This window comes from Cavia porcellus, unplaced genomic scaffold (genome assembly GCF_034190915.1).
Source record: "Cavia porcellus strain 051 isolate PalLab524CR breed Dunkin Hartley unplaced genomic scaffold, mCavPor4.1 scaffold_27, whole genome shotgun sequence".
In the NCBI taxonomy this organism is placed as follows: Eukaryota; Metazoa; Chordata; class Mammalia; order Rodentia; family Caviidae; genus Cavia; species Cavia porcellus.
The window spans coordinates 5,218,036-5,245,464 of NW_026947510.1; the positions used below are offsets into that span (position 1 = coordinate 5,218,036).

General features: G+C 38.9%; 1 protein-coding gene across 4 annotated transcripts in view; it reads right to left on the bottom strand.

The window, feature by feature from the left end:
* Window positions 1-27,429, bottom strand: part of Tmcc1 (transmembrane and coiled-coil domain family 1) — a 209,061-nt gene that overhangs the window by 75,889 nt on the left and 105,743 nt on the right. The window contains exon 1 of one of the 4 annotated variants that reach the window (XM_013145036.3): window positions 23,695-23,967. The exons of the other annotated variants lie outside the window; for them this stretch is intronic. Within the exon in view, the coding sequence (XP_013000490.1) occupies window positions 23,695-23,733 (39 nt within the window). The 5' untranslated portion in view covers window positions 23,734-23,967. Of the gene's footprint in view, window positions 1-23,694; window positions 23,968-27,429 lie in introns of those variants that run through there. 4 annotated transcript variants of the gene reach the window in all.

Here is a 27,429-nt window from a genome sequence, read left to right on the forward strand (position 1 = left end):
AATCAAAGCAATTGTAGGAGACAAAGCAGTAGAGTGGCAAAGAAGTTGGTTTGTTGTACAGAGTTTTTAGAGAATCAAGCATTTTTAAGTTTATCTTCACTACTTTCTAAGACAGTAAGCAATGTATATGTGCCTTTCCTCGTTATTATCAAGTTTTGCAATCATACGTGTTCAATATCTAATACCATCATATTCTTTACGGAGAAAAGAGTTTTACATGTATTTAGTAGAATCTATCTAACAATCCTATCACCCTCAACTCAAAAATGAAGCTGAGAGGACTAGGAACTTGCTCCATGTAACAGATCTGACAGTTAATACAGGCAGAATTCAAATCTAGTTTTTCAGCTTATAAAGCTTAACTGTACTTTTAAGTACTATGAGAATTTTGTTCATCTTTCAGAGTGCATCAAGGATCTTATTATTCCATAGTAGGAAAATCCACTTTCTATAAAGTTCAAGAGACTTCATTGTTATACAATGAAGAGAATAAGGTTTCTTGGAAAATGCAATGTGTTAATCACGTCTAAGAAAATCAGGCTATATTTCCAGGTACCAGTTACCACTGGTGGAGGCACCAGTCTAGGAGGAAGGTTCTTTTATTCAAGAGTACAAAAACCAAACCAAACAAAAACAAAGAGAAAAATGACTTTCAGTTGCAAACATGCGTTTCCAGTTTTGAACTCACTCTTCTCTTGGGTCTGTGGGCTGCAATCAGGAAACATTTTGTTGTCATGTCTTCGCCACTCTACCCCTTCTCCTGTGAGTACACAGTCACCCGAGTCACTGTGGAGCCCAGAGTATGGGCTCAGCCCACAATAGGATCGGCGTTGCCAAGCCAGCTGTTCCCACGGGTACCCCACTGCATCCACAGTGATGATGCTGCCAGACACTCTGGACCCTGAGGGCTTCAGCTACACATGAGTATGAGCGTGTGTGTGTGTCTTTCTTTTTTTAAAGCAGCATGAAGCACATGTGTGCCACCAAAGGAAAGACAGAAGCCTTTAGACATAACTGGACATTTTCTGGTTTTTTGAAAGGGAGTGTAGGAAATTACACTTACAGAAGACTGAATACATAACATATGTTGCTTGAAAAACTGCTGAAAATATTTAAAAAAATATGTAGACTGACTATATGTAACAGCAAGTATTACCAATCATGGTTCTAATATTTGATCCTGTTAGTGGACTTGAAATAAGCCAAACCCTACTTACACTGCCTCATGTATGCATCTGTGTCACTGGTGCATTCCCACACAGACACAGGGAGACTTGGTGAGTGATGATGATGATGATGATGATGACTGCAGTGCCAAGTACGGAACCTGGGGTCTTGTATATGCTAGACAAGTGCTCTCCCACTGAGCTATACCCTTCCCCAGCATTGCTAGCATTTTACGTTATTTATTTTTGACTTTTTGGGGGGGCAGTACCAAGAACTGAACTCAGGAGCTTGTGCTTGACAGGTGCTGTGCCACTCAGCTATATCATTGGCCTTTTAGTTTTGGCTTTTTGAGACAGGATCTCTGTGTGTAGTCCAGGCTGGTCCCAAACTCACGGCGATCCTCCTGCCTCAGCCTCCTGAATGCTAGAATCACAGGTGTGCACCATTATATTCAGCTATAATTAGGATTTTAAAAAGAAAAAATGGACAAGTATAGGAAATATTTAAGAGAATTCCATTATCATAACTTAAAAAACCACAAGTCATACTAGTTTTATAGTTCTCCATACTGTACTTGTCCCCTCCCTGCTTCTTTGGAGAACAGGGGCCAGATCTGCTTTGATCAACTCAGGCGCTCAGCTGGGGACAAGTGTCTGGAAGTGCAGAGAGAAGTAAGTTTTTAAATTTGAGTTTCAGTTTCTTCATCAATACAAGAGATACAATATTTACTTCCTACCTCTGTTGCCACAACGATGTAAGTCAATATATGATCACACTTTTTCTTTAGGGCATTCGATAAAATGCTCATTCCCCAAATATTTGCCAACTAGTATAAAACCTACATGTGATTCTAACACATGTTCCATTAATGTAGGTGGTAATGGGATTCCTAAAAATAAACTCATGGAGACCCAATCATCCCCAACAGCCTTTAAGAGAATGTCTATAATCCCAGCATCTCAGGATGGAAGGAGGATCTCAAGTTCAAGTTTTGCCTGGGCAGTTTAGCAAGATCCCACCTCAGAATTTTAATGAAGGGCCAGGATGCAGTTCAGCAGTATCCCTGGGTTCCAAGTCCAGTAATACCAAAAATGACAACAAAGCCCAAACAAACTCACAAACAAACCCAGAAGGTTCAATATTTTTTGGAATATCTATTCCAGTGTGAATTTGATAAAAACTTCTCTTGTTTCAGGAACAAATGTGCACAGACATAAATTTATATATAGTCCTAGAAGCTCAAAGCTCAAACTAGTTCAGCTTTATCCAGTAGACCTTGATAGTCTACATATGTATGTTCTCTGCCCTTTCTTTAAAAACTTTCACTACACACTTATTTATTTTACACTTTATAGCATTCAACTTATAAAGTTGAAAATTTAGAAATCAGTTGTTCCTTAAGCATCTAGGACTGGCTTGTAAACCTCATGAGTCTTTATAAAGTTTAGCAAATTTTGGCAACACTTTTAACTTTTTATCGGTACTAGTGATCGAACTCACGACCGCCTGCTTGCAAGGCAGGTGCTTATGCCGCTGAGCTAAATCCCCAGCCCCTTTGGCAACACTTTTAAGGTGTATGTATGTAGTATCTGGTTATACTGATAAACTTATATCCCATCATTTTAAGCTACATCTATAATTGAATTGTAATATGAGACACAGTCTCACTATGTAGTTCAGGCCTGCCTCAAACTCACTATGTAACCCAGGCTGGCCGCAAACTCACAGTGACACTCCTGCCTCAGCCTCTCAGGTGGGAGTATAGGTATATACCACCACACACAGCAATTTCAGCAATTTTAAGCCTATAAAAATTGAATCAACCATGATAATAATCTAATGGCACAAGGTTCATTATAGTCTTCCTCATTTCTAGACTTGAAACTTCCTTCTTTCTCACCACTGTGAGGACCCTACCAATTCCATACCCGCCATTCCCAGGCTTTAACCTTGCCCTCTCGGCGACCAGCTGCACAGACTCTCTGCCCATCCCTGCAGTGACAGCAGCACACACTTTTCTCCTGCAAGAAGAGAAAATTGCAGTAGACTGCTGAGTACAATCTAGGAAAGTCCTTGAAATATGCACCTGAGAGGAGAACTTAAAATGAACATAAACCATTCCAACACAGAATGAAATATGGATTCAAATATTTTGAATAATTACAAGAATAGCTGAAGAAGCAGATCATGGTAGACACACCTAAATTTTTTTGAGCATATTATCTGGAGAACCTCAAGGCATTGTGCTAAACCCAGAGTCAGATCCTAGGTACCTTAAGTTTCAAAACCATATTGAGCTGGCTGGCACATACCTGTTATCCTAGAACTCAGGAGGCTGAGGCTAGCAGGTTGCTGCAAGATCAAGGCTAGCATGGGCTACATAACAAGATCCTGTCTAAAAAAAAAAAAGTTAATCTACTTGTTCCAAATACACTTGAAAGGAATTTGGGTATCAGGCAAATCTGCTCAAGAATAAAAGATCTGTAAGATTTTCAAATGCCGGGGCTGGGGATTTAGCTCAGTGGCAGAAGCGCCTGCATTGCAAGCAGGCAGTCGTGAGTTTGATCCCTGGTACCAATAAAAACGAAAAAGACAAAAAATTTTTTTTTGTCAAATGCCAACTATGAATTCAAGCTCTGGTGCTACATAAAAACTCCCAAAGAAGAAACCAGTCTATTTTTTAGTCAATGGCATTAAGAATAAATAACTATAGTAATATAGATATACTTAAACTATAAACTAGTTACAGTAGCTTAAGATAGGTATAATATTTTGATTTCATAAAAAATCCATTGTATCTTTATTGTCTTACAAAAGCAAAATTGTATTTGTTGTGGTTGCTGCTGTTTTGAAACACAGTTTTGCTATGCAGCTCAGGCTGGCCTCAAATTTAACACAATTTTTCTGCCTCAACCTACTCAGGGCTGGGATGACAGGTGCGTACCATCATGCCTGGCAATAAAGAAGTTTCAATATGAAAAGTAAGATAATATGTTTCTTAATCTCAGCTCATAAGAAATTGAGATTATGGTTAGCTAAGACAATAGTTTAACTATTGTTATGAAAGTTCTATTCTGACGTGTAAGGTAGGGGAAAGGAATACTGAATATGAAGCATAAATTATGTGACACCTTTTTTTATACTACTGTACACAGCACAAATACTTTCCTTGAGGTGAATCAGTAGTCTAGAAACACAGACATATGCACAGGGAACCCAAATGCAGGCACAGTGAGAACTCTAGAGAGCCCATGGGTCACTCTAGCGTGATGATCATGAGTCAGATAATTCAAGCACTGACTCCTGCTTAACTCTCAGTGCTGACATCTACCTGGTAAATCCTTCCCTGTTCAGTTCTGCAGGATACAAATACTGCACTATCACAGGTTTCTGGAGAAAATATGTATCTGTTTTGAGTGCCAGTTTCATGGACATATAGAAGGTATAGATTCTTGGACACACTTCTGACACAAAGAATTGCTGTATTTTAGGTAAAAGAATGCTTTTATTTATCTCAAAAATCTTTACTGACCATTCAATCAGATTATCTAATTTCTAGAAATTATTCTATGGGAATGAATCTAAGTATTTAACTTCCCAGCCTTTTGGCTAACGTCATGTGAATAACTTGAAAAAAATACAATAACATCATAACTTATGTTTTCTAACCCCAGCATCTGTGTTGAATTCTCTACAGGACTTCAAGCTGCCATCTTCTATTTACAGTTAAGTTGATGAAGTTTTAATGTTCCTTGGTCCTGTAACCTGTTTTCACAAGTGTGGGACAGGGTATAAGGTTGTGTATCACAAGTTTGCACAGACTGAGACAGGTGCACACTTACATTCCATTCTCTTTCAGCTGCACTCTACAGTGACCTTCACATGTTGGAAGGGCAGAGGTTCCAGCAGCAAAACTCAGTATCTCTCTCCCTCATGCCTTAAGCCATCACTGACAACCTTAATATCCCCCACTTCACTGGCATAGAAATGGAATGATTCATTAAGCAGATCCCTGCTGAGGGTTTAAAACCAAAGCACCTAATAGCATCTCACCACCAGACTCTGCAGCAGAAATACACTTTTCTGGGAAGTCACTCCTTAATGTTCCATTCTGGGTTACATATAGCACAATTCCCTGGTTACCTGGAAGTCATGAGTAAGTGAAAGATTTGTTAAGAAGCAAATTTAACCCATTAAAATAGTAAGGCCCATACATCCAAATGGAAAAAACATCTATTTAAAATAAAGTGACTAGAACACACATATAATTGCCAAGTATGATCTTTAAAAAGATGAGAAAGAGCCAGGCATGGTGGCACACACCTTGCAACTCTGGCATTCTGGGAGGCTGAGGCAAGAGAATCTCAAAAGTTTAGTCTAGCTTGGGAATTTTAGCAAGCTATTACCAAAATTAAATTCAATTAAAATAAAATAAGGAGGTTGGAAATGTAATTTAATGCAAAGATGGATGGGATAAGAAAGGCAGGATGAGATTTTCATTTCTTTGGGGGGGGATCAAATAATGACCTAAAAGTGTGTAATTTTAGGGCCAGGTATGGTGGTGCATACTTGTAATCCCAGCACTCAAGAGGTTGAGGCAAGAGGATTTGCAGTTTGAGGCCACTGGGGATATATAGTTAGTTCAAGGTCAGCCTGAACTACATAGCAAGACCCTGTCTCAGAAAAAAAAAAGTACAATTTTACATGGACTGGAATTTTTGGAAACTAAATTCCTAAGCAGATATGCAAAACCTCACCCATTTTTTAGGCTCATCCTTGCTGTAGTATGTATTGGTGTATCATTTGATGGATTGTGGTGCCAAGAATGAGTCCAAGGTTTCATGTATGTTAGGCAAGTGCCCTCACACTGAGCTATGCCTTAGCTATCAATGATTTATTAAAGTGAAATATTCTTTGGCAAAGCAAAAACTCTCTTCCTTAAAAAATAAATATATACTTCAATCTACTATAATAGCTGTGTCCCTCTAGTACATAGGTCTCCCTCATAACTCAGAACAGAAATGTTTTATTATAAAATAAAATATAAAAGTCCCCAAATCCAAATATTTGAAAATCATTTTTAAATGCCCATATTTTCAGACATAAGGACTTTAACATATCCATGAGTTTATAATAAAATAGTAAGTTTAGTAACCAGTATTTAGTGAAAATGATGTGAGCAACTGGACTTAGGTGTTCTGTTTTCTTTTGTATGTGTGTGTGATTTTTTGAGACATGTTCTCACTATGCAGTTTGGGCTGGCGTTGAGCTCACTTTGTAGGCCAGGCTGGTCTTGAACTCACAACGATCCTTCTGCCTCAGCCTCTCAAGTGCTGGGATTACAGATGTGAGCTATCATGCTTGGCTTGTTCTGTTTTCATTACTGTGAACAACACTGAATACATCTGTTTGCTCCTCTCCTGCTGCCCTCTTCCTTGAGAAATTTAAGCCATTCATTCTTTTCCTAACTACACAGGAATACAGTTTGAGGCAACACCACAGTCCCAATGGAATTAATATTGTCTATGAGGGAATATGAGGATAGAGTATACCAGTGCTATTTACTTAGTTTAAAGCAATTCTCACATTTCATGCAGGCAGAGTTTATTCATCAACAAAATGATGGGATGAATGACGCAATCTTTAAAGTTTCTCCTATCTCTTTTTTTTTTGTTTAGTTTTTTTTTTAATTTCCCCTATCTCTGAGAGACGGGTTTTTTTTTCAACCCTTGTGAAACTGTCAAAGAGAGCCCAAGGCTACACATGAACACATCAGCAAGGCTCTCCTTGGGGATATAGCAGCAGCTTTGGCAATGGAGGAGGAAGGCCAGTGGGGAGTGAGGGTTCTGGTGGAGTGCTGTAACACAGGTGCAGGAGGTAAGGCAGGAAGGGTTAAACGCCATTCTTCCAATCCTCATGTCTATCAAATCTGATCTTCTAAGCAATCTGGGTTAGCTCTTATCCACTTATCTTCTTATACTATCTGGAAATGATATAAAACTTCTATGTATGATAGTTTTATTATTAGCTAGGGATAAGGGTGCAAAAGCATCACCTTTTTATTTGGAAAGAGTCCTTGGGTCTCCTGCTTAAGAAGGAACTGTTTCTCTGGGATTCCTTTCATTGTGCTCACCCATCCAGGCACTCAGAGACCACTACAGCCAAGCTCTGAGGGGGTCCCAGCTACTGCTTCCACTGACAGCAGACCTTGATACTATATATAGAAGCAGAGCAGGGAAGAGTGCCAGAGACAACAGGCAAGGGACCATGTATACTACATACTGCTTTGCTTCTGGGCACCTAAGAACTAAGCATCCTTTTATGATGTGGCTTGGGACCAGGTGGTCATGGTTTGAAACCATGAGCAAATTAAACCTCTCATCCTTTTAAGTTGTGAGTGCTGAGTGTTGTATTTTAGTGATAATAAAGCTGACTGATATATAAGAAGTATACAGACAGAACGAAAGTATAATACAGAGTCCCAAAGAATGTGAACATTCAAAGTATAAGCAGAAGGGAAACACTCAAAATGAAAGGACAAGAAGAAAGAAAGAAAGAAAGAAAGAAAGAAAGAAACAAAGAAAGACAAGAAGATTGTCCTAAAGTACAGGATGCTATAGAAAAATGTTACTAGAAAGGCAGCTTGGTACTAAGAAAATCATGCAAACACTGAGTTAGACACATATTTGATTAGCATATTTGTTAAGTGCCTGTCATGTGCTGGAACTATATTAGAAGCTGGGATAAAAAGCTAAACCAGAAAAAAAGGTGAAGGACTATTTAATGACATTCGAAGAACTGTATAACCTTCTCTAACTGTGACTTGGGGCAAGTCTCCATCTGAATCTCAATGATCACAGCTGCTGAGAAGATTAAATGTGATTTTCATAAAGTGCACAGTACCTTATTTGCAATACACCAGGCTCCCAGCACATCACAGCCACTACTATAAGAGCAATCATCTTGCCACTGAAACAAAAATAGTACTGAAGATAACAGTACACTAGAGCAGTATACAATAGTTCTCCTAGGGAACAATCTGATTTGAAAATCTGTGTCTATTTGGAGTATACTAAAATAAGCAAAGAGATGGGATTCCTTAAAGGGAAACTTCCAAGAGGCACTGTACAAATGTCTCCTCTAAGATTCCAGGTTGTCTTCAGCAAATGCATAAAAGCATTTAAGTGACTTAACACAAAAGATTCTTGGGTTTATTTTATTCTGGAATAAGATATCTTGACTTTTTAAAAACTAGTCACATTAGAAGGAAAGTATAATGTCACAGCTTAATTAGCTATCATTTTTTGCTGCTTTTATTTTGTTAAAATTATATTTTTAAGTTATTCCCCTCAGGATCAAGAAGTTCACCTGTTTTTAAGTAAAGAACAAAAGCAAACTTAGCCAAAAAGAAGAGTCCTCAGAAACATTAGACAGGAAGAAAAAAAAAAGGCCTTAATATTCTCACTTAACTTCTAAGTGGGAACATGAGGGCAAAATAGCACCAACCAATAAGAGCCCTTCTCCTGCATGCCATGCAACCCAACCCCCAAGCAAGATGCCTCCTTCCCACCAGCACACACTACTGTTCATTCATTGTCCTTTGCTGCGGCAGCTGCCTCAACTCCAGCCAGCAAGGCTCCAGTGATATCTTCTGGCCAAAGGAAAATTATTTTCCTCGCTTCTCCTTTGTTCTTCTCTAACAGACTGCTAGTTCTTTTGTCCTGACCATGTGGGCAACAGGGCTAACGGCCTCCTGCCAGTCCTACATGCTTAGCAAGTGAAAAAGAAAAATACATTTTTCTAAGCTGAAATGTTCTAAAAGTAAACAATAGCATTTAGGATTCTGAAAATTCACAGGTGAGAGTCTGCTTGAATATAGATTGACTGGGGTCTGCAATAAAAATGAATCAATTTATAAGGCAAGAGCAAAACTTCCTTGTAACATTAAGGCCAAAAGAGCATGAAATTGGGAGGCAGAGACAGGAATCCTAGTCATGACTTTTCTTTATCAGTATGCAGATTGTTCCTGTGTTGTCTAGTTTCTGATGAAATAAAGCCACTGATATTTTTCTGTACCACAGACACAAGTTGAATTTTGTAACTCCTGTAGTATAACACAACCACTAGAAGAATATAATCTTTGAAGGTAATATTTTTTCTTTAAAGAAATCACTAAAGTGGCTAACTTCAATCTCACAGCGTTTTTGTTTTACAGTCTTGATTTGACAATTCATTCAGAGTTCAATGATATACAGTAGAAAATCAACTCTCTCCATCCTATAATATACAGAGATTTTCTAGTAGCAACAAATCAATTAAGAGTGGCCTGTGCTCTTAGGAACAAGTTGGTTGCTGAAATTAAACGCCAACAGGTAATTTCCGGCTTCAAATTCCCTTGTTAGATTTTACTTCTAAAGTGTCTGGCCATTACTCTAAAATTAAAAGATCCCTTATATTTAAACACTTGATTTTCTACAAAGGGGGTTAAAGTCAAGCAATTCTCTTAAGATCATTCTTCCCATGACAACTACAACATAAAAGAATCTTCTGGTTCTTTAACAACTTTCAACTCATTCTGTCCAGGAGGCATACTCACCATGCATATTCACTATTTCACTAAAGTTCTCTGTCCAGTATGGTATCTCCTTTTGAAGAGGTAAGTAAGTTTCATTAGTGCTGTATTTAACTTACATGACACTTGGTCATTCACTATCATGATAAATACTCTCAATGTGGTAATTAGGAAAGTCAGAGTTACTGAAAGAACATCAAATCTTAATGCAAAAGGTTTGCATTAATGTTATGGTTTGTGTCTCAATGTCCCCCCAAAGCCTTTTCGGAGGCAGCTGAATCTAGATTTTGTTATTGATTCATGGTTCAATGTTGGGATTATGGGTATGAGGGCTACACCTGCTCCAGGGTGCGTAGCATGCATACAATATTACTCTTTTTGCTAAGAAAAGAGTCTTATCTTTCTTTTTTCTCTTGTTGCTTTTGCTGTCTTCTACCGCCATGAACTGTTGCCCTTCTGCCATGTGTTATCCTGCCTTGTAGTCAGTCAGTTATGGACTGAAACCTCTACAAACTGTGAGCTACATAAACCTCTCCTCTTTTATTTGTATTTTTATTGGTACCAGGGATTGAACTCACGACCACACGCTTGCAAGGCAGGTGCTTATGCCGCTAAGCTAAATCCCCAACCTTTCCTCTTTTAACTTTAGGCTTCAGGTATTTTGTCTAATCAATAAGAAAAGTAACTAAGACAAACTGCCTCTTGAATTCTTCTCAGACCTTAGCATATCAGGTGGCCTGAAGAACAGAAAACACTATGAATTCTTCTCAGACCTTAGCATATCAGGTGGCCTGAAGAACAGAAAACACTATGAAGTCATATCTTTCCCAGTAAGTAGCTAATCACACCAACAATTTTCATCTTCAACAGAAACAGAACAATGCACAGTCAGGCACTATTCTTTTTCTGTGTACACACAATCAGAAGTCTCCTCACTAACCAGAAATCCTAAAGACTATTTCTGGCTTCACTATTACATATTTCAGTCCTTCATCTCTAATTTCTTTGGCACCTGACATTAATCACAACCTTTGCTACTCTGTAATATGCTCAAAAACCTACCTATCACGATTTCAACTGTTATTGAGGTAATCACTACTTAATCCCCTAATCTCTATATCCATGTGTTAAGCCCCTCACTTAACAGTTCTACCTTCAGTAAAGCATGGTATACCTGAACTTGAATTTAGACCTAGAACCAGTAAGTATCCTTCAGCGTGCCCTGAACCTACTGTATGTCCTTCACAATGATATTCTTCATTAAAGTTTGAGCTTAAAATGGAAACCTTTACATCTTCCTTCTTTCCTTCCTATAACTCATTTTCTTTAACTTCTGTTGATCCTTCCTTGTAAGTAATGAAAACTTTCATTTTTAAATGTCATTATTCATGGACAGGTTGTATTTGTTCTCTCAACCCTACTCTGTTCAAGTTCCAGAAAAGCAGTATTCTATTGTGCTGTGGAGTATAGTAGCTGCTGAGTGCAACTGGTTACTTACATTAAGTAAATGTGAACATTTGACTTCTGAGTCACACAGCAATATGTCACATATTCACTAGTCTCATGTGGTAGGTGGCTGCTGCACTGGCTTGCACAGACAGAAAGTTCTGGCAAAGAAGGCTCTGTTCTATGTGTTGCAGACAAAACCTCTTAGCATACTATCTGTAACACATTCAAGAATGTAGCTTGGTTTTCTAACAGTCATGCAGCCAACCCAAACCACAGTATTCAAAACCCTCCAAGGCTTTCTATCAAACATCTTTATGCATTCTTTGTTAACATATACTCTGTTGACCAAGCTGTTTTCGCTGACCCTGTAGACCAGAATGTTTTCATCAACACATTTGTTATTTCATTTCATGAACAAACTAAAGCACAATGTACTTGTAAGTCTAAGGGCTACTGCATAGACAGACAATCATGTTTGGTCAGAGGAAGCTGTTGTGGTTTGCTCCCCTGCTTATCAATGACCTTTTGTCCATCTTCTTGCCAAAGTCCATCTCTCCAAGCAACTCAGCTTACTTTTCCCTCCTACACCTTGTATATAGCCCACATTTGTATAGCTGCACAGAAGGTACTTGTGCGTTCCCTCACACTGTCTTTCCAACTAGAACCTGAGTTACCTGAGGAATTTGGAAAGGAACAGCAAGGCTCCTGTGCTACAGCAGAGGGAGCAAGGAGATGACAAATTATGATGTCAGAGTTAATGGTGAGCAATACTGAGTAGAGCCTTGAAGGCCACATAAGAGCAAGAAAGAAAGGAAGACACCGGAGGGCTTTGTTCGGCTTCAGTTTTATTCCTGTCACCTGGCTTCTAGAAGGATCAGTCCTAGTAGGGCAGGAATGGATGCTGGCAGACTAGTCAGGAGGAAGATGAAGATAACAGAAACAAGATCCCCGCAGTGAGGGTGGTAAGAAACAGTCAAACTTTGCAAATGTTTAAAAAGGGAAGCCAAGAAGACTGCAGATGTATTAGGAAGAAGAAAGAAGCATCATGACTTAAAAAGAGTTTGGACTTGGAAGGACACAGGTGTACAACTGAAATGAGGAAAACCAGGAGAACCAGAGGGACAGGGTAACATGCCTAAGTTAGGGACATGCTAAGGTCACAATGTCTTACCTTAAATGAGACATTTAAAAGACAGCCGAATACTCAGATACAGAGATGAAGGAAAAGAACAAGAGTGGAAATACACATTTGAGAGTTGTCAACATATACATAATATTTAGAACTGGATGAAGTTACCAAGAAAGTATCTAATAAACTTGACTGAGCCTAGATAATGATGCTGAAAAATAATCAGGGAAGGAACTGAGACTGAATAGAACAGTGTGGGAAAACTAGAATATAGTGTAAAAAAGCCAAGTGCAGAAATTGTTTCATTGAGAATGCGGTGTTCAATATATCAAATGGTGTTGAAAACCTAGATTAAAATAGAGAATTTACTATTGGATTTAACAACATGGAAATATTAGAGACTTTGGCAAAAGCATATTTGCAAAAGTGGCACAAGTGAAGTTACTATCAATCCCAAGACCAAAGTCATGCATTTCAGTCTTCAAAACTGCAGAAGCAGAATGGTACTGACTCTGTGGTACTGATGATTGAAATCAGAATGTCTCACATGCTAGGCAAGTGCTCTGCTACTCAAATGTATCTCAGCAACTCTGGGCATCTACTTTGGGGTCTTCTCATCATACCCAAAAAGATGAACACAAATATGTGATAAATTATTGTTCAGAAACCATATAGCTAATGTATAGGCATTTCTATTATATAGACTTGTATGATAACTGGGAAAGAATATGTTATGAGCAGACTCTGGTATTTTCACATCAGAAAAATTCGACAAATATTTACTTGATGCCTATGATGTGTATAGCCTTATCACATGTCATTCTGCAATGGAATAAAAGCTGGAGTAGCAGTAGCTTAGGGTGGGGATGGTGCTGGCTGTATGGGAAGAGATGAGGTAAAGATGACAAGTCAAATTTGTGATTCTTTTTCTTTTTTGGAGACGGGTTTTGCTATGTGTCATTCAAGTTGGGTTTAAACTCACTATGTAGCTCAAGATGGCTTGAACTCACTATGTAGCCCACACTGGCTTTGAACTCACGCCAATCCTCCTGCCTCAACCTCCCAAGTGCTGGGATTACAGGTGTGTGCCACCACATCTGACTGTGTTTATTCTTTATACTCAAATTCATTTACGAAATAATTCCTGGTACCAGATATTACTCTATATTCTTGAATATAGAAGTGAAGAAAGTAAACAAAAATCCTTATTATAAAGTTTACATGGTGGTGGTGGCAGGGGTGCAGACAGAAACTAAAGAAAAATATGAGGTATGTCAAGTAATGACAAATGGAGAAGAGAAAGGGAACCTCAAAGGAAGATAAGTAATGCTGTGGGAAAAGCATGTGGAAAAGTGGCTTAGTTGTCTTAGAGAAAGCCAGCCAGAGCCTCCTGAGAAGGAGACAGGAAGTAGACAGCAATGGAGACAAGTGTCTGGAGGGAGAGCTCTCCATGCAGAGGGCAGAAAGCTACAAAGGACCTGAGGCAAACATGGTACATCTGAAAGCCAGCAGGAGTGCAGGTATAGCTAGGAGGGGTCTGAGTGCAGAAGAGTGAAGAGGCCAAAGTGTATGCGCCTTAGCTCACCGTCCCAGTGTCACACTGCATGAACTCTCCAGCAGAGTATACACAATTAATATCATAAGCTGAAAAATTTCTTAAAAGCCCCCTAGATGAGTATTATCTAAATATAGTACCCAATAACATTATTTCTTCAGGATCCAATTCAAATAACCACTGATTACCAGCTACTGACTACACTGGGTAAGATTTCCAACCCCGTTCAACCAGACTTAGTAACTGAGACCAACTTTTTTTTTTCCCTTTTTTGTATCGGGGATTGAACTCACAACCTTGTGCTTGCCAGGCAGGCGCTTATGCTGCTAAGCTAAATCCCCAGCCCAGAGACCAACTTTTGCACCTGTTTCCTCAGCTCTAACACACTATATAAAAAGTGCCATACTGAAGTAATTTTCATAGCATTTTGATATATAATGTTTAAATGATTTGAAGATATTAAAGCTTTTTAGCTAAGGTTCTCTTTTTATTTTGGTACCTGAGATTGAACTAATGACCTCAAGCTCTGTGCCATTAAGTTATATCCCTGGCTCCTTAAAGTTCCCCATTGTAAAGGGCAAAATGAAGTTATATCTCTATCCTATCAGAGGAGTGTTTCCTAGATTTACAGCTCCATTTCTACTGCCTTCACAGAAGACATTTAGGTTGGTGACTCTACTACCTTCAACATCCTCTAGTTAAGTAATGCAGTCTATTTCTAGACGACTGGATTCTAAAATGCCTTCAAAAAGAACAGATATTAAGCATAACATGTCTGTCTTGCTCAACAAAATCATATCTGGTGAACCTGGCCTCTCCTGGAACATTTCCTCAATCCTTCTTCAGTGATTCACAGGGCAAAGGTCCTCTAGTACTTGAGAGAGAGGCTGAAGCAGGAGGATCTTAAGTTTGAACACAGTCTGGACAATTTAGTGAAACCCTGTCTCAAGAAGGCAGGGCCACTGGGTGCTGGTATGGAGCTCAATCTCCAATACTCAAAAAAAAAAAAAAAAAAAAAGTAAGTTGAAGTTGTGCATTTCCACCCATAACACTTAGCTCCTTGATGTCTGGTTTAGTGGTCATTTGTATTCTCCTGGACTTTGATGTTTCTCCATAGCTTTCTCCATGCTTATGGAAAACAGCACAATAAATAACTCAAGTAGCACCCTAGGACAGACCTTTCCCACAGACCTGAACTAAGTAGGCAGTGGGGTTAGAACACACCCGGCAAACCTGATGAAGTGCTTCCCATAATTAAAGTTGTTTTCTTTGGCTAGAGATGTGTTAATTTGAATAAAATAACTTAATAGTCATACTAAACATGAAGTGATTATGTGTAAGTGGAAGTAGACCCACATGCACTGCTGTGGAACTTGGACCTATGCTGCTGCCTGGTCCAACACTTTTTAGAAAGAAGAAAACTTGACTCTTGAGATGCTGTGTTAATGTTTAAGGGACCAAATACAGACATTCGTAAGTCCTTAACTCACTCTGGCTCGCCCTCTTACTAGAGGAAATTTTTCTCTAAAAATCTTTCATCAGTAATAAAAAATCAGTTTCCCCCCTTTCCTTAGAAGCTTGTTTTTGCAAGATATAAAATTGGAGGACAGTGCAAAAAATTTTTTAAGATTGATAATTTTGGTAGTATTTCACTTTTGAATGGTAAGTATTTCTACAGTTCAAAAAAAAAAAAAATCTGAAATCTTGCTTCCAATCATGCCTTTTCTTACATTTCACATCCTTGCTCTGTAGTTTTTATTTTCCACATTTGTTTATGCAAATGTAGGTAAATGTGAACATTTATTTTCTAGGCTTACTAACATGAAAGACAAATACTACAGTTTGTTATAGAATAACTAATGGCTTGAAGCAAGCTTGATGGTGCACTCCTGTCCTTCCAGCACACTGGGAGGCTGAGCAGGAGGATCACAACTTCCAGCCCAGTCTGGCAACTTAGTCACTGAGATCCTGTGTCAAAATAAAAAATAAGGGCTGGGGTTGTGCTTCCATGCAACGGCTGTGGGTTCAGGTCCATTGCCCACCTCTCCCCACCGCCCTTGGACTTCACTTTTCCAGAGATGGGTCTCAACAGTCAGCTCAGCTTGGCGCTCAGGGTTATTGCCACATTTTCCTATGAAGCTTGCTTTCTTAAGGTCAGTGTAGCCTCACAGAACCCACTGTCTTCAGGAGTGACACTGAAATAATAATAGTTTACAAAAAAGAAAAGAAAAGACGTAATAACAGTAAGCCAGTGATGACCTGATTTTGTTTCAGGTGTACCCCATTTCTTTTCAGTTTCACTGAGAGGTTTCTTCTGCTATGTTTAAACTTTTTGTTAGGTTGAAAATAAAAATCATACTAGCATGTCTTGGGCTAGCCTGAAAAAAGATTCATGGGCAAGAAATTGGACTCATGGGATCTTTTCCCAGTTCTGCTATTGATTTGTTGAGATTCTTTAATATTGACCTATAAAACAGTTGAAAGTATTTTAGTTTAAAAATGTTATCTTTGCCTTTTGCACATTTCACAATGTCTTGCTACTTGCTACTTGTGTGTGTTTTTTTTTTTTTTTTTTTTGGTATCAGGGATTGAATTTACAACTTTGTGCTTGTCAGGCAGGTGCTTATACTGCTGAGCCAAATCTTCAGCCCTACTACCATTTTGATATCATCAAAAAACTTAAGAATTAGAGAAATGTTGACAATTTGAATTTTTAATAAAACTATCATCTTTCAGAAATAGTCCCTTTTGAATTTTTATCTGATTTCTTTTGGGTTTATGACCTGTGATGATATGTGAATGACTTAATCTTTCTGTGAATGTATTTTTAACAACAGAAAGAACATAGAGAATTTCTTATTATTTCTTTGTTTTGTGACAGAGTCTTGCTGTGTAGGCCAGGCTGGCCTTGAACTCACTATGTAGTCCATACTATACTGGAACTCCTGGCGATCTGTGGGATTAGAGGTATGTAGTACTGTGCCTTGGTATTCTATCTTGAGTACACTAATTAGGGTCATTTAAAAGTATTTTGACATTATGGGAGCCACTGCTGATTTCCTATCATCTTGTTGTGAAGTCTAGTAATGCTTTATTTTTGTTTTGATTGGTTTTAGTCTGTTTTGTATTATTTAACATCAATATATGTGAAGGTATGGACAGCTATTTTGAAGAGAATAAGAGACATTATGGTAGCCATTGTTGATTTTCCTATTTTCTGGTTTTGAATGTTTTCATTCTTTTAGTTTAAAAAGTCTTATACTATTTATACTATTTTAGTTTAAAAAGTTTTATACTATTTTATACTAGTTTTATACTATTGAGTATACTACTAATTATTGTACTCAAGATAGAAGAGCAAGGCACAGTACTACATACCTCTAATCCCACAGATCGCCAGGAGTTCCAGTATAGTATAGACTACTATTTTTGAATTCATTGTGTGTGAGAATATGGACAACTATTTTGAAGAAAACAAGTCATTATGGTAACCACTGCGGATTTCATGTTGTCTTATTTTGAAATCCTGTGTTGCTTGCATTGTTTTGTTCTGATCTGCTTTTTTCTGTCAGTTTAGTCTCTTTAAAAAAATTTTTTAAAGTATTTTGATTAAATGATAAATTTTATGTTGCATATGTACTGTGATTTTTAAAGTATGTTTAGCTTCCTCAGTGATAAACACTATGTATAATATTACATGTAATTAGCAAACCCAAATACATATGAAGTCAGTACGAGGTGGATTTAAGTAATGGGAAGACATACATCTCTTTTTGTGTCTTATCTATTTACTTCTCCCCTAAATAACCTGATTCAATGACTAGCTTCATACTTGGAATGTTTGTATTTGTGTCTTCCTGTAGCAGTTAACTGTTACATCTCCTTGTCAGTTGTCAACTTTTAGTAGGCTTCACATAGTATTCTAATTGGGTGCTATGTACCTGTCAGTCTGCTTTCTACAATTTGAACTCATAAGCATCACCAACATGACAGGACCATTAGAATGTATGATAGAGGCAAAGTAGAAATATGAAAGGAGACCCTCACAAGATTAGTCCCAGGTATTCCGCCTCTGGTGGGAAGAATGAATGGTCTTGCAACATGAATACTGTGGAGAATAACAGGCTATACTGACAGACTCACTTAGAAATATTTACATTATTTCTCTGAAATGCTTTTGTGAAAGCAATACTTTATTATTATTATTATTGCTGTTGTGTATGTTTACTTTTTTGTTTTCTTGAGACAGGGTCTTGCTATATAGCCCAGGCTGGCCTCAAACTCATGAGGATTCTCCTGCCTCAGCTTCTTAAGTACTAGAATTATAAGCATGTGCCATTATACCCAGCAGCAATGCCAGTTTAAAATCTTTAGAATTATTGACCACTTAGAAGAATATGTTCTCCTGAGAAGATAGTGATAGTTCAATCTTGGAAGTGTCCTTAGGTTTTTTAAGTACAGAACCATCAGTTGGGTTGATTTGAGTAATATGTACCCCAAAGAAACGGATGTATATTAAATGACTCTATTAGGTGATTGTTTGAAGTTGGAATATGTTTTAGAAAGGTAGTTGTGAAGATCAGTGAGTGGATATGCTTAAGTATGCTTTGAAAAACTATTAAAGACCATATTAATTGATAATTTTTTTTTGGTGTCTTTTTCCTTTTTATTGGTACTAGGGATCGAACTCACGACTGCCTGCTTGCAAGGCAGGTGTTTATGCTGCCGAGCTAAATCCCCAGCCCCATTAATTGATAATTTAAGTTGATGTTACTTTCATTAATCTGTCATTTTTTTTGTGAAAAAGTGACTGGAGAAGTAGCACTGTACCCTTTCATTAGTTTGTCTTCTTTTTGTGAAGAAGGACACACTGATGGCTGCTGATGAAAGGACCTGCATTTCACAGAAGTAGAAGTAAATATGATTCACTGTTTTTCAGTGAAAACCATTACTTACACTAGTAGTTTACTTACAGGTTAATGACAGAGATGAGAATTTTTCCCTGACCATCCACATTACTCACAGATTGAAGGTAACCTCTGTGTGTGACACACAGGTTTGTAGGATAGAATTACTAGCTCTTTAAAAATTGTTTAAATGAATCTCTTTAGGGTAAATTAACTGTACTGTTCTGTGAATTGTAAATAAAGGCAGGAATATATTTGTTACATCTATAAAGAAGCTGTGTGTGATATTTAATAGTGTAAAATACTCTTGATTATTTGCTTAATCATTTAATAGAAAGAAAAATGTGCTCTTTTGAATGCCCTGGAGTTAGTTAGGACTTCACCATGACAGAATCTTATTGCAGAACATGTTAAATGATAATAAAAGCAGCTGGGCATGATGGTATACATCTGTAATGCCAGCACTCTGGAATGCTAAAGCAGGAAGACCACAAATTTGAGCCATTTAATGGACAATTTAGCCATTTAATGAGTCTGGGTCTCAAAGCAAAAAAGGGCTAGGTATAGCTCAGTGTAAAGGTCCTAGGTTCAAGCCCTACTATGAGATTAAGGTGGCGGTGGGGGTGAGAAAACGACTTGCCTTGTAGTACATTTCAGTTTGTTTCATATTTTGTAAAATATAGAATTTACCATTTGAGAAGACTCCACCTTAAAGCCAGTAGTATCTGAAATGCAAACGTGCATGTGTAATAAGAAAGCATGCCACAGCTTCCCTTTCCAGATAAAAAACATTCCCCACAAATTTTGTCATTTAAGTTGTGTAAGTCATGGCTGGCCCTGTGACTCTGGACAAGTTGTTTGACCTCTGTGAAGGTCCTCTTGTGTGAAGAGCATTATTTCAGCTCTCAGAGCGGTGTGCATGGATATGATATTCCTTTCTGTGGTGTAAATATATGCTCAAGAAAAATGACTTTTAATAGCAAACACCCAGGAAGATGCTCAGCTTTCTGCCAGAAGGAATCTGATTTTATACAGCCATTCTTGGTGAAAGCAAGAGAATGAATTCATGACTGCAAGGGGCAGTCCCTAAAGTATACAGTTGCTAGTCAGCTCTGTGTTAATTCATATTTGGCAGAGTCAGAGGGTTTTTTCTAGTATGGTTTCTTGAGATGGCTCTAAGAGGATACAAATTTCCTTTGCCTCACCTTCTCTAGAGAAAATCTGAAATTTTTTAAATGAAAATAAACAGTGTTTGCAATGGAAATCTTTTTTATCTTTCTTTTTTTTCCATATGGTAGTATATTGAGATGCAAATACCTTTTCTTGGTCCAAGTAATCTGAATCTTAAGGAAAGATTTGTCATAACTAAGAATCTAAAACAGGTAAAACAAAAGCTTTTTTTGTTGTGAAGTTAGTAATAAATAATATGCATTTGAAAGAGGGACTGAGCTCTTCTTTGAATCCAAGTGAGCTTGAAAGGTTCTAGAAAGGAAGTGGGATTTTTAGTTACACCTAAAGGATTTGGATCAGTGATGCTCGGATTCACTTGGCCTGTCACCTCTAGAATGTGACTTAGACATAGGGGAATAGTCACTTGGGAGAGTGTGGAAAAGCCTCTTCCAGTCTGTTCTTAAGTAAAGAACAAAAGCAAACTTAGCTGAAAAAGAAGTGAGCCCTCAGAAACATTATACAAAGAAAAAAAAATACCATAATAATCTTACTTCTAAGTTCGAACACAAGGGTGAAATAGCACTGACCAATAGGAGCCTTTCTCCTGCACAATGCCTGATGTGGATAGAAACCGACAGCTTCAAGTTACTTTTTTCGTTTTTGTTTTACAGTATTGGAGATTGGGCTCCGTACCCAGCCCCCAGTTCCCCTGCCCTTTTGAGACAGGGTCTCACTAAGTTGCCCAGACTGTGCTCAAAGTTGCAATCCTCCTGCTTTAGGCTCCCCTCTCAAAGTGCTGCAATTTTTCTGAATCCAATTATATTACTACCACTAACACCACCATCAATCTTAGCAAATGACTGAACTTGTCTGAAATTCAGTTTCTATAATAATAAAACAAAGCTTACACCACCTGCATCATTAGGACAATTAAATGTGCACACTAGCAAGTCCCAGACTATTGTGGTTGCCTCAAGCAGGAGATATATAGCAGGAAGAAATATTCTGAACAGTTGTGTTAGAGAATTACTAGTGCATTTGCTGAGATTTTTAAAAAGTGCTTTATTTTGTCCATTTCAGTTAATTCCATACCTGACCCAAGAGCAGGGGCCAGGCACTCCCCCAGTGGATGGTATTTCTCTCCTGAATATTTTTGAGGTTGCACACACCTGAAATCTCAGCACTCAGGAGCCTAAGGCAGGATTGCTGGGAGTTCAAGGCCAGCCTGAACTTTACAATGAGTTCAAGGTCAGCCTGAACTACATAAGACCCTGTCTCAAAAAGCTGGAAAAAATGTTTTATTGAGATAATGTAAAAAAAAAAAAAAAAACTATCAAGGGACAAAAAAAAACAATCTAAAACAGCAAGGGAAGCTGAGATCCTCTATGAGCAGGTAACTAGGGTTCAGTTTGCAGGAACACATGACAACTTTCTTAACCACTTGAATGACTTCACCTGTGTCTGTATTTACTCCTCCTTACTTTAAATGTGAATTAGCATCACCCCAGTGCAAGTAAATAAGTAAACATGACCAAACTTAAGATAAAATGTATCTAAAGTAAATACTGGATTTGAAATTACTGCAAGCATTTTCTTTCAGAAAAGCTCAGCAGCATAAGCACCTGCCTTGCAAGCAGGCAGTTGTGAGTTTGATCCCCGGAACCGATAAAAATGAAAAAGACAAAAACAACAACCAAAAAAAAAAAACCCAAAAAACCAACCAAACGAACAAACAAAAAAGATGATCTCATAAATAGATTTTTTTTTATTAAATCAGGAAACTACTATTAAAATTGAGATCTGGCTAGGGACAGTAGTAAAGCACCAAAGCAAACAAACTCTGTCTTTATTTTTAAAAATTTATTTATTTTGATATGGAGGACTGAACTCATGACCTTGCACTTGCCAGGCAGACGCTTGTGCCTGCTGAGCTAAATCCCTAGCCCAAACTCTATCTTTACAAAATCCTATTTGTGTGGAACATTACTTCTTATTAGCAAAGGAACTTGCTATTAAAATTCAACCACCTCTGAAACTGCCACTGTGTAGTCCATGAAAAACCAAGTATGTTACAAATACCATATCCAAGGGGAATGACTGGCCCCTGCTCCCCGGTCTGCCACGGAATTATTCTGAAATGGCCAGAACAAAGCACTTTTTAAAAAATCTCAGCAAGTGCATTAACTCTCTAACATAACTAATTAGTTTCTTCTTCATATTTAACTGTCTTACAGAATGAAATAATTCAAAGTATTTTTTCAGTTCACTAATGGAACACAAACTATGTCAGGGGTACTGACTAGAAAATACATTTCTTTAGATTCAGCCCACCTATTATATAACTTACCAATCATGTTAAAATGTGGGGTAGGGGGTATTGAAAAAGGAAAGAGCTGTTTCCTTGCATGTTTTTATTTCTTCTTATTCTAGAGAGGATGTGTTCCTGTTTTCCCAAAAGTGTCCTTTTTCTAAATCATAGTCATACATACAGTAAGAAGTGAAAAGGGTGAAATCCAAGAAGTACAGTAGTGTAGTTGGGAAAGGATTAGTAGCAAAATGCCTCAAATGCAGTTACTTCCTAATTTAAAGAACTGTCACTAGGTTACTAACTTCCAGATGTTAGGTGTAGAAGCCTTCCTGCCCTGAGCTTTCCAGATGAAAGGCTGATGACCACATGGCTACCTGTAGCATTAGGAGTAGTCTGGAGGCTTCCAGACCCCACTCTCCACACCTGAGAAGTGGGTAAGGGAAAATGTGGTACCCTCCTGAATTGCTGCTGGCCAGGGGGCAAAGACAGACAACAGGACCTGGGATGGGGTAAGCACTCTTCTCCTTTCTACACGTTTTCCCTTTAAGACCCCAACACATTTCAGGTATCTGGTCCAGAGTCGAGGAAGTGAAGAAAGGTGAGGATTTATTGCATGTTTACTGCATGTAGGCCACGCACTGTGACACAATTTAGCCACAAGAACACAGTGGTTCCTAACAGCAGCTCTATCTCACCACACCTCTTTCCACCCTTCCCTCTGCTGCAGCTTAGGGCACTGAATACTGGATTAGCTGGGCTGATGACCACCAGAGCACCCACAAAATCACTTATCCCTGCCTTCACAGGAGCTTTGCCTTATTTTTTATGCGAAGCAATATTTTTCTTAGATTTAAGAACTTTTCCCCAAATGGAGCACACAGGAAGACTGCTTTTTTTTTTTTTTTTTTGTCTTTTTGCTTTTTATCGGTACCGGGGATCGAACTCACGACTGCCTGCTTGCAAGGCAGGCGCTTATGCCGCTGAGCTTAAACCTCCAGCCCAGGAAGACTGCTTTTCGATCAGAACTCTGTAACACTGCATTGTGCGCATCCTGGTAAGAACTACTGTTCACACACTTCTACACTAGCGCAGGACAGCCACGAGACAGACCTTTGCAATCCCACGCAGGCTGAGCTGGCGCTCATTGTACGCCGTGTCCCCAGTGCGCTGGTGTAACCTGCATAAGCCGGTTCCACGACCACCAAAGCTTTCCCCTCTGTTCAAGAGCAGCTCGGCAGCGGCTAACTACAGGCGCACCTGGATGCGATCTTAGTTGCCTGCTGTCTTCTGGAGCTGCCCTCCCCACCCCGCCCGCCCAGACCCGTGAGGAAGTCCATAGTGGCGGCAGTATTCTGTCCCTTCTGGCAGGACAGTCTGCAGAGAACAAAAGGCAGTGCGCGTCCCCTCCTCCCTCTGGCTGACAGCGCACGGACCCACCTTGGAGAGCTGCCGGCGCAGGCTGAAGCGCTGCACCATGGTCGGGGGCAATGGCAGCTCCTAGCCCGCTGCGCCCCCTTCCCGGGAGAGCTGCCCACAGGACATTGCTGCCAGCTCTGGTCCCCGAGATTGGCGAGTGGGGCGATGAGCCTGGGGCACACGGGGCGGGCCCCAGGCGGAGCGGAGCCGCCTGCACTTCCTGTGAGTCAGCGAGGGTCCGGCTAGGACCACCCCTTCCTTGCCTGCCCCGCCCCACTGCCGCTGCCGCAGGGTACCAGGGCCCAGGGTGCCACCTGAGCCGAGCGGACAGACCCGTTGGTCAGGTCTAAGCGCCAGGGGCCGCCCTGGCGTGGGCTACTTCGATTTAGTCCAACCCAACCCAACCCTTCCCGCCCTGCCGGCGACTTAGTGGGCCGGGACAGAAGCATCCAGGACTGCCCAGCTGCAAACCCAAGCCACACGGGAGCGGGCTGGGGTGTGCAGCAACAGAACTACAGGGCATACGCCTTCTCTCTGTCTCTCGGACAAAGTAACTTAGGCATTTACGCACAGCATAGGAGGAAACGCTAGGAGGCACCTGGGAGCACGTAAGTATGATGATGACACCCATCTCAGGATGGAGCTGCACTGCTCCCCAGGATGAGTGTGATCACTATGTACTGCAAACATGTACTAATAAATTTTTTTTTAAATATGCGTTCCACTGAAATCTGCCATCCTGTGTTCTGTGGCTGATTCATTCCTGCTGACCAGGTATAGAGCCTGGAGGCACACACTGCTTCCCCTGCCTGGACCTGTCATCTTCCTGGGAACTCAACACCTACACCACACTATACCATACCACACCACACCACAGCCTCTGTTGGAAGGACCTAATGTGTACAGCTCCTCTGTGAGGAATCTTTCCTCTACTCTGACTTCTGAAAACAACTCTGAACTCATTAGCATCCAGAACCTTCAAATAAGCACATCAGGAATTGTTTCTCTAAAATCTCAGTGTTATTTTAGGAAACTATATAGTGTCACTAATGTTTTTCTTGAGGCAGGAAAAAAGCAAAGAATGACTTTAAAACAAAAGATAAGTTGCTGCACAATGGTTATTTTCAATTATGCCCAGATCATATGCTACCAGCACCCAGTTATGGATAAATATGTTTCTAAATTCACCAGAAAATGACATATATGCCTCACAATATCTCAAGAAGATCAGAGCAGGTGCACCAAATTCAAATAATCAAGTGGCAGGACTCTCAAAAATTACTCTATTACCTAAGGTTCAGAGTATGCAAAATAACCTAATTCCTTTTTTTTTTTTTATCGGTACCAGGAATCAAACTCATGACTGCCTGCTTGCAAGGCAGGCCCTTATGCTGCTGAGCTAAATCCCCAGCCCCTTGTAAGCAGGCGGTCGTGAGTTTGACCCCTGGTACCAATAAAAAGTTTAAAAAGTAAAAAAAAAAAAAAAAAAAAGAAAGAAAAAAAAATCCCCAGCCCCAAAATAACCTAATTTTTAAACTTTTTTTTTTAGATGGTACCTCTAATCCAGGCTGGTCTTGAACTCACTATGCAGTCCAGACTGGCCTCAAATTCATGTTAATCTTCTTGCCTCAGCCACCCTACTATGAGGATTATAGATATGTACCACCATGCCTGGCTTAAACATTTATTTCCATGTGGAAAGTAGATTGAGAACCTCAGTTGTTTTTATTTGTTTTTGCAAGAGCACGAACATCTCCATTTTTTTTTCCTCCTTATAGAAAAATCAAACAGGGTACTCTGAAATCTCCTAGGAATGCAGGAAGGATTAATAAGGAGCTACTGTGGAAATAATGAAGTTCCTTACAGAAAAACACACGTTTAAAAAATGACGTTGCATGACATAGGACTAGAATCTCATTACTGCTGTACAATTCTGTGTATTCAAAAAGAAAAGAGAAAGAGAAGGAGGAGAGAGCGGGGGAGGAAAAAAATAAGTCAAAACACTGCAGATTCAGGCATACATGAGGTATCAATCATGAACTGCCAAGAGTTTTATAAACTCTTAAACTTCCAGATACATGGAAAGGACAGTAAGGACTGAGAGGACAGTGTCTCCATTCTGTAAGAATGAACTCATTTTCTGCCCATTAAAATAAAGATAAAATCTAATTGCTTTGCTGCAACTAACCCTGTTAAAGATGAGTAGATGATGGCCATCAAGTCACACTGAAAACAGAGAAGATACTCAGTAAACTTAACTGTGACAAAAACTAAGAATCTCTAATTAAATCTTTTCTATTTTGAGGAGTCTAGCAGTTTTTTGGATGAAAACAGTAGACCAAGAATAAAGGCTACAAAATAACAGAAGGAACTACAGAAATAAAAAAAAAAATACTGTAAGAGAACAACAATTTTGCACCCATTCTTTTACTACTCCAGAACCTAAAAAACAATGTATATTTATTTAGTTATCTGTGGCCAAGATCCACAACTCTTTATAAATTGTGTGGAAAGACAAAAACCACAAAATCTTTTTGGATCAATAGCCCAGTGAATGAGTTAGAACACTGAAAATGTATGCACAGACACCGTAGTTTGAATACTGTTCACAGGGTCTCTAGATCTCATCTGAAGACTCTGGTGCCATAAGGACTGAAGACCTAAACATCAAATACTTAGCAACCTTGTCTTCTGCTTTCCATATAGGTAACACTTTTTTTTAGTAAAACAAATAGGAAAATGCTTATCTTTGACATCTTTGCCCCAGCTCCTAATATATTTCCCTTTTTGCCAAATAATCTACATGTAAAGTAGTAAATCATTTTTATGTATATTTTGAACTTGTTTGAAAAATCTTTCATATTTTTCATTATCACTTTAGAGAAAAAATTTTCTTTGAATCAGCACATGTAACTACATTAGAGGCAACATTAACAACTTTCTAGTTATTTTCTACACATGCATAAATATATACATAAAATATGAAGAATATTCTATTCTGTGATTTGTTTTACTGAAACACACACATATGTATCATGAATATCTTGGATGAATGTTTATAAAACACAAATATTCCAACCTAGTCATTTTTATATTCAAACACTTGTCCCATTCTTCATAACAGCTCCATTCTTTAAATCTTATATAAAAACTTACAAAAAATACATATTAATTGAATATACTACAAACTACTCTTACAGAGAAAAGAACTAAAAAGTTCAAAGACATTTTCAGACTTGTCCCAAATCATCAAGAGAGCTGGATCTGGACCACTTTTCATGCCAGTGCTCTATTACATCTCCTTCCTCCTATTTTTAGTAATTTTAAATGCACTAAGAATCCTACTTAAGCCATTCACGTTAGTATACTTTCCTGGTAAAATGACTAGTCGTACTTACGGTTGAAGTCACACATGAGTTTACCTGAAGCCTGGCACACCTCAAGTGATGTGATTACAGGCCCTCTTTTATCTCTCTGGGGCTCAGTCTTGCAACAGAGTATATTAAATAGATCTCACTATTCAAACACCACTGTGTGGATTTTAACTAGCTTCCTGTGATAACCTAGTAGAAATAACTGTGCCAGTTACCAGTCAATCAATACTGCTATAAAAATTTAACAGGCTTTTCTTATGCATCACACTTACAATTAGGAACAAGCATGTAGGACACCAGACAAGGACAGGTATGGAATAAAGCACTACCTCATTTAAGGAAGTCAAATCTAGGAAGCAAACAAGCAAAACTGTCATACAGT